The sequence below is a fragment of the Camelina sativa genome, chromosome 17, assembly GCF_000633955.1.
Source record: "Camelina sativa cultivar DH55 chromosome 17, Cs, whole genome shotgun sequence".
NCBI lineage: Eukaryota > Viridiplantae > Streptophyta > Magnoliopsida > Brassicales > Brassicaceae > Camelina > Camelina sativa.
The window spans coordinates 12,838,233-12,846,542 of record NC_025701.1 but is presented as its reverse complement, the minus strand read 5'-3'; the positions used below and the strand labels follow the sequence as shown (position 1 = coordinate 12,846,542).

Sequence of the window (8,310 nt, the reverse complement as noted above, 5' to 3'; positions counted from 1 at the left end):
TAGTTCATGCAGAAAAAGTTTACAGATGCAGTTCAACATTTGTTATAAATTTTGAACAATACTCACAAGCTTCTTATCCTGAAGTTGTCCTAAGAACCCATGTTGACTCATGGCCCGAAACACAAGGAAGTCAGCTTTGCCAACATATTGCCTGATGCAATGTCAGGTAAAACAATTAGTGGCACGAAAACAACATCCACCCATGACCCAGTTGGAATAGGCTAAAGCAAGAAGACATTACTTGTTATTCATATGATCCTGGGATATGAGACGAACAATCTGCATCGTTGGTGGCCAATTTGCTGCCAACCTGGGGAGATGCACAAAAAGAGAAAGCAAAACTTACTTTAGCAGCTAACATATCATTCCTCAATGATAGACTGCTCTTTGACGAGGGTTAATAAGGAAGCAGTTTCGAACTTACGTATCAGAGGCAGAAGCACTTCGGTAACCCTGTCAAATAAAAATAAAAAAGACGTTCATCTAATTAGGAGCAACTAAACAAAACTATAGGAAAGGGAGGTGTGCTTTAAGCATTAAGCAAGCGTGTGATCCCCGAAAAGACACAAAGGGGAAAAAAATGCATAGTCAGTCCCCCTAAACATACCTCAAGTCTGGTGATAAGAACAGGCTGCCCTTGTCTTTGACCAGATAAATTTCCCTACATGAATTTGAAAATGTAAGTTAAGTTAGCAGTTAGCATAAGACCACCGCTATTGCAAGACAAAGTAAAATGACATTACCTCCCAGACTTTTACATATTTGGATTGTGAAGTCTGCAGAGCCCCAGACGATGGCTGTGACAACTGCATATTAGAAGCTGAACTGTTATTGCCACCAAGTTGTTGTATTGCTGATTGCGTTTGTTGGGCAACTCCTGGAGTAGGCATCATTCCCCCTGTTCCAGACGAGACATTTCCTTGACCGAGACCACTCATCATGTTCTGGTTCATGGAAATTCCACCTTGCATCATTTGTGGTCCAGAATGACTTCCTTGGCTCATCCCTTGCATCGGTTGTGAAACACCAAGGTTTGAAGTAACGTTTGACGTTGTTTGAGGACTAAAGGCATTATTAGTACCCGGGCTTTGTCCTGTTTGTGCAGATCCCATTAGTGCACCCGAACTAGCCATTGAAGCAATTCCCTGCTGTCCAGATGAAAACACAGTTTGTGAAGGAGGCAAAGATGTAGCCATTCCTGTTGATATCATATTTGACATATGCATTGCAACCGCACTTTGCCCAACCGAGGAGGCTGCACCTGCCAGAGCTGCAGAGCTCATGACTTGTCGCACTTGAGAAAGATTATTAAGCAGATTTACATTGGCTCCACCAGAAGGACCAGCACGCAATGGTGGCGTCATTCCACTCACCACCACAGGCTTAATATCTGGTGCATTCTCGGCGTTGGTGACCATATCTTGGGAAACTGGTGATGCTGAAGATGTTTGAATTGAAGGAATTGCTTGTGTAGCAGGCCGAGCAACAGACGGGATATGGGGAAAACTTGGAACTGGTGCCATAGAAGTTACAGTGCTAGGCTCCTGCAATTAAATCCCAAAAGTCCAATTAACAAGCTCTGTATACTTCTGTGATGCTATGTTATCTAATAAGTTGATTGCGTATATAATATTATATCAACTTTTAAATGGGATATTCATATGAGCTTAATACTAAATCAATTTAGTAATATATAAAATATATGTTATGTCTTATCAAGCACCATCGAATGAACTTACAATTCATTTCAGTTTATATCTAGTATACAATTCGTATAAAACAAACATGGGTTAGTTGCCAATAAAGCTACCTCCTCCAACTGACTAAAAAGATCAAATAGACTTACAACTTTCACAGTAGCAGTTGGAACTGGTCCAACAGAAACTGGTTGCCGATTCAAAATAGGTCCATTGGCTGAAAAATCATACAAAATTAGATCTTCACATAGAGAAATCAAGATAGTTGAACTAAAAATTGGCTGTTATCAGTAGAAGAACCTGATGTCACAGGAGCTGGAGGTTGGCCAGTGACTGGAAGAGATGGAGCAACAGTGGCCCTGTCCACTTTCACAGGACTCTGGGTCTGTGGCAAATTTGTAGCAGAATGACTTAAGGCAGCACGTGCCTCCACAAAATTCTCTGAGATCAGGACAAGATAGAATGGGTTTTTAACCGTATCCATTGACAAGTCCGCACTTTGTGGATTGAGCTTTCCCTGCATATATAACAGTATAGAACAAACTTTTACCAGTCTATAGCATTGAAAATAAAGACAGCCTTTGGAAGAGCTAGCTGACAAAAGAACAGTTATGATAACTGCACATCTAGTGAATTGCAAATAGACACGCAGTCTCACCGCATTGTATAGTGCTCTAATCTTGGGAAGCTGCTTTGGACACACAACAGACAAAGAAACAGAACACTGCACAGAAATATGGCAGGTTAGTGATTCCGAATTAAAAGGAGTAATTGTAGCAAGTCGTGTTACATGAGGAAATCATTAAAAAAAGTACCTTAGCAAAATATGAAGCAACTGTCTCAGCATCTGATAAACGACTTTCAGATTGTGCATCACCATTGTCATTCCGTTCCACATTTTGCACTCGTGGACGATATACAGGTGTCGGCAATGTGTGAGGGTTGCTGGCTGTGATTAGGATACAGTGCCTTTTAAGATCATTACTTGGTTGAGCTTGGCCGGAAGGAGGAGGAAACATCTGTGTCATGAAGTCAGAAGAAAATTGTGAGGTTTAAGGATCCGAAATATCGCTGACAGAAGTACCACCATATACAATGACAGCCATGGAAGAAAAAGAAAATTTTCATTAGGATGGTAAAATTAGTCAAAAGTGGCTTGAAGGACAGAGGTCCAACATGTATTTCTAGTTGTGTCACAGATGACAAAAGATCAAGTTTCCTACCATCAATGCTTCGGCAAGCCCTTCGGCTGTAGCAACTTCATTGAAACCACCACCACCAAATTGTATGGACGAAAGCCAATGCAAGAAAATATCAACATCTCTTGTCCAGCCACTCCGTTGTACCAAGCAAGCTAGAAAGAACGAAATATAAGAACATAATCAAAGTAAACGGAATAACCAGGACCATGAAAAAGAACCCAAACAATGTTTGTATTTGGACATCACGAAAATGGAGCACAATACATACCGCAGTATGAGCCATGAGAATTGAAGATCACCAGTGATAGCTCAACAGTAGAAGCAGGGTTCCTCTGCAAGTTTAGTGATATATAAAGACTCATCAACAATCGAATCAGACATATCAAACTATCTACTAGCTCTCTTAATTTTTTTGTGACACAATGATTTGAGTTGTTAACTAAATTAACGTACAAAAATATTTGCTTTATACAAGTTTGCTCAAAAACATTGAATAATTGTTTGCCCAAGAATGAAAACTTGAGTTTGCTCAAAAACGAGGATGGGTGGGATACAGTACCTCTCCATTTACCTCACTGCCACAAAAAGACCTGGACAAACGCAAATAATGCATTAACAGATGATGTAATTGAAACTTTGACATAAAAATATATATAAAAAAATGACAGGCAGCGATCTTAGTAGTTCAAGTGGTGCACGATCCAGGAAAAATATTTTCACAAGTCTCAACATACTCAAACAAAAAGAAACTAATTTCAGAAAGAAGGGAGCATGTAATGCAACAAGAAGCAGGGAACCAATAGAAAATTGAAGTGGACCGTTTAATCTGAAAGTTTGGTTAAGGTACGCAAGATTTTCAAAAGAGTTTGATCTCCATGGACCTCTCAACAAGGACAACAAGCTGCTGCTTAATAGTCACTGATCTAACCTATGTTCTCAATATCCACCAAAAAAGAATTAATCCAAACCATAGAAAATGTACAAGTAAATACAACATTATTGTTAGTTACTCAACCAACCATCAGGAGAAGCCGTCAAAGGCGATTATTATTCTGACTGTCTTATTAAAAAAAAAAAAGCCAGCTTTAAACCTTCTGATGGGATCACTAATCACCATAGATTCTCCAGCTTTTAGAATATAAGATCCTCACACAGAATCAAAACGAATGTAGGGGGGATCATAAGTTAGGGTTAAGTGATTGCTGAAACACAGAAGCAAAAATTCGGAATAAATGAAGAAAAGATCAATAAAATAAACACAGTAATCATCACTCAAACGCGATGAACAACAACAACAACAACAAAAATCGCAGCAGAGAGGTTTCGATCTAATCAGAATTGAAATGAAGGCATGATTTGAGAACGGAATCAACTAAACCCTAACTTCGAATAGGGAGGGATAAAAAAAACCTGATGATTTTGTGGAGATAGTCGGAGACGATGGTTTGCCAATAAGGACCCAACGCGGCGGTACCTTCAGCAACGACGATCAGCTGTTTCACCTCCGACGACGACATAGTAGTAGTAAGCGTTGTGAAATCAAAACAAAAGACTCTCTCTCTCTCTCTCTCTCTCGCCTTGGAATTGTGATGATGAGCCTAAGTGCTTAACGATAAAAATCAATCTCTCCTCTCCTGTCCTGGAGAATTCGCTTTGTGTTCTTTCCTTCTTCTTCTCCGCCCAGCAGAGAAANAACCAAAAAAAAAAAAAAAAAAGAGAAGATTTGACACACAAAAATTTTGGGATTGGGCCAAACTCCAAAATAGAAAATGTGATTTATACAAAATGTGACTTGGTCGTTCGAATTTTTGGTTCAATTTTTTTTTACTTTTCTTTTTTTGTGTGTGTGCAGTTTTTGGAAATAAATTAAAATTGGTGAATGAAATATTAATTTGATTTGGATTATTTAACTTTTATGAAATAATCATATTCCATCTGTGGAATTAATGCAGATTTTCTTGTGAAGAATAGTGTGGGAGATTCATCCCATCCGAGAGAATAGTCAGAGCAAAGAAAATGGAAATTAGCATATTTGGTTCATGTAAATTTGTTTTTTACGTCCTCAAAAGCTAAGTTTTGCTGATTTTGTACTATATATATAATGGTGGGATAAACCAACCAGATTGACTCTGATTAGAACCGGGATAGATTATAATCTTATCAAAAACCATTATAATTAGTGGGTTGGTATAGTTTTTCATACTTTTTTCTTACACAGGTGACAAACGTTCTTAGATTTTCTTTTTTTAAATAAGCATTTTGTATAGAGTCAAATTCCGCCGGACTAAAGCTGGATCTTCACTCTTCAAGATTTGTTTCCCCATTCAAAACACTCAACCTTTAGTGGGTTCGTGTCTTTTTACTTTTAGTAGCAAAAATGTTTAAGCCATCTTCTGCTCAACTTTATTCTCTCTCTTTTGAGTTTTTGAGTAATATCAAGTCTTTGTAAAAGCTATCTCAACCAACGTTTACTTAGACTATTATTATCAAGTCAAGGTATCTTGTCGGATATTTTTCTTTCTATTTTCCGTCTTAATAAGAACTTTATTTGTAAGTTTATTCCAAGGCTAGCCAACATGAAACTGGATGCCCTTGCAAAAACAAACGATATCAGCTTGTCTTGTAAACTCTTGAAGTAATCAAAGTTTAGGTGTTGTTAAGAAAGAAAACAAAAAAAAAAACATTTTGCATATGCACATTGTAATTGGTCCGAACTTAAAACAAATAAAGGCCATGATAAACATTATGAAGTCCGTTTAAGATTGGTCCAAAACTTGGGCATGGGCCGCATTACCTTTAAAAAGTTTGTATCTCTCTTTATCGAGTTTTTCTCTTGTCTGATTTATTTTTTGTCTTCAGTGTTGATCTAGTGGACAGGAATATCTACTTTCATATTTCGTCGTAGTTGATGTCAATGACTTTTTTGGGAACAGATGAGTCATATAAGACGGCTCCAAAGCTGTAGACGTCGGTCTTCTCGTTGACATAGTAACTAGCAATAGTAACCAGGGGGCAATTGGCAACATATCCTGAAATGCCATACAATATGTTGTAGAAACTTGAGCTTGTGAGAGAACACAAACGAGCAACTTTCACCTGATAATTATTATCTAAAAGAATGTTGGTGGTCTTTCGCATCATGTACATAATGAAAAACTTTGGGTGTTGATGATCATGTATAGTAGTAATGCATATAAAAAAAAAATGGCGAGATTCTACTACTATANTCCATCTGTGGAATTAATGCAGATTTTCTTGTGAAGAATAGTGTGGGAGATTCATCCCATCCGAGAGAATAGTCAGAGCAAAGAAAATGGAAATTAGCATATTTGGTTCATGTAAATTTGTTTTTTACGTCCTCAAAAGCTAAGTTTTGCTGATTTTGTACTATATATATAATGGTGGGATAAACCAACCAGATTGACTCTGATTAGAACCGGGATAGATTATAATCTTATCAAAAACCATTATAATTAGTGGGTTGGTATAGTTTTTCATACTTTTTTCTTACACAGGTGACAAACGTTCTTAGATTTTCTTTTTTTAAATAAGCATTTTGTATAGAGTCAAATTCCGCCGGACTAAAGCTGGATCTTCACTCTTCAAGATTTGTTTCCCCATTCAAAACACTCAACCTTTAGTGGGTTCGTGTCTTTTTACTTTTAGTAGCAAAAATGTTTAAGCCATCTTCTGCTCAACTTTATTCTCTCTCTTTTGAGTTTTTGAGTAATATCAAGTCTTTGTAAAAGCTATCTCAACCAACGTTTACTTAGACTATTATTATCAAGTCAAGGTATCTTGTCGGATATTTTTCTTTCTATTTTCCGTCTTAATAAGAACTTTATTTGTAAGTTTATTCCAAGGCTAGCCAACATGAAACTGGATGCCCTTGCAAAAACAAACGATATCAGCTTGTCTTGTAAACTCTTGAAGTAATCAAAGTTTAGGTGTTGTTAAGAAAGAAAACAAAAAAAAAAACATTTTGCATATGCACATTGTAATTGGTCCGAACTTAAAACAAATAAAGGCCATGATAAACATTATGAAGTCCGTTTAAGATTGGTCCAAAACTTGGGCATGGGCCGCATTACCTTTAAAAAGTTTGTATCTCTCTTTATCGAGTTTTTCTCTTGTCTGATTTATTTTTTGTCTTCAGTGTTGATCTAGTGGACAGGAATATCTACTTTCATATTTCGTCGTAGTTGATGTCAATGACTTTTTTGGGAACAGATGAGTCATATAAGACGGCTCCAAAGCTGTAGACGTCGGTCTTCTCGTTGACATAGTAACTAGCAATAGTAACCAGGGGGCAATTGGCAACATATCCTGAAATGCCATACAATATGTTGTAGAAACTTGAGCTTGTGAGAGAACACAAACGAGCAACTTTCACCTGATAATTATTATCTAAAAGAATGTTGGTGGTCTTTCGCATCATGTACATAATGAAAAACTTTGGGTGTTGATGATCATGTATAGTAGTAATGCATATAAAAAAAAAATGGCGAGATTCTACTACTATATATGTCTTGGTCGACAAAAGCGCCATTAGAATGTACTCATACATTTGTAGTATCTTTCTACTATGTCTTGATTTGCAACAATATAAAAAAACCACTATACTATATACTGCCTTTAGGGGTCTTTAAGATTTGATATCATTCTTCAATAGCTTCACGCTTTTTACAGCCTCTTGTACAAGTTTTTTTAAAAGCCACAATTATTCTCGTCCATCACACAAGAAAAAAAAAAACACAAACTTAATTCTCATAAACTTTGGATATTTTATTTGACGAGAAAATGAGAATTAAGTTTGTGTTTTTTTTTTTCTTTTCCCACAACAAATTAATTTAAAGACTGGCGAAGAATTGGCGTGTCAGGTATATTCACGAGAATTTTGCTTGAACCTTCGAAGAATACACAAGGAAAACACACAACGACGCAGACCGAAGCGCGTGAAAATGTAGAGGTTGGTGCGGGCAGGTTAAGGAAAGGTGGCTCTTCGGTAACGTCAAGGGTCAAAACTAATTAAAGAGGAAACGCGATCTGGATATATCGATAATAATAATAATAATAATGTGTGAATGTCACTCTTCTTCAAAGATTCTCCCCTTCACATTTTTGTTTCTTATTATTTTCTCATCTACTACACCCAAGGAATATTCCTCCACTTCCACAAAAGTATGTAGATTACTTTCTTTTTCTTTTTCTTTTTTGCTCTTTTTTTTTTTTTATTCTGTTCAAAAATGTAATTTCATTTAATATAATTATTTGGTTTTCTATTTACATCTTTACATTTGTGTGTGTTGGGATTCCTTTTATTAGTCGATGTCAAACTTTCATATAAAAGAAAATTTTAGTGTTTTCTTGAGGTTTTATATTAGGGGGAAAAAGAACAGAAGGAAAAGTAC

General features: G+C 36.6%; 1 protein-coding gene across 2 annotated transcripts in view; it reads right to left on the bottom strand.

Moving 5' to 3' along the window:
• LOC104756938 (mediator of RNA polymerase II transcription subunit 25) overlaps nucleotides 1-4,631 on the bottom strand; it is a 6,700-nt gene extending 2,069 nt beyond the window's left edge. The window contains exons 1-13 of one of the 2 annotated variants that reach the window (XM_010479604.2): nucleotides 4,310-4,631; nucleotides 3,459-3,489; nucleotides 3,168-3,231; nucleotides 2,921-3,051; nucleotides 2,513-2,716; nucleotides 2,356-2,421; nucleotides 1,998-2,214; nucleotides 1,847-1,914; nucleotides 744-1,544; nucleotides 608-661; nucleotides 425-453; nucleotides 242-310; nucleotides 67-151 (exon numbers count right to left, since the gene is read on the bottom strand). In XM_010479604.2, coding sequence (XP_010477906.1) covers nucleotides 67-151; nucleotides 242-310; nucleotides 425-453; nucleotides 608-661; nucleotides 744-1,544; nucleotides 1,847-1,914; nucleotides 1,998-2,214; nucleotides 2,356-2,421; nucleotides 2,513-2,716; nucleotides 2,921-3,051; nucleotides 3,168-3,231; nucleotides 3,459-3,489; nucleotides 4,310-4,416 — 1,926 coding nt within the window. In that variant the 5' untranslated portion in view covers nucleotides 4,417-4,631. The remainder of the gene's footprint in view (nucleotides 1-66; nucleotides 152-241; nucleotides 311-424; nucleotides 454-607; nucleotides 662-743; nucleotides 1,545-1,846; nucleotides 1,915-1,997; nucleotides 2,215-2,355; nucleotides 2,422-2,512; nucleotides 2,717-2,920; nucleotides 3,052-3,167; nucleotides 3,232-3,458; nucleotides 3,490-4,309) is intronic. The other variant, XM_010479606.2, reaches the window with a different exon arrangement.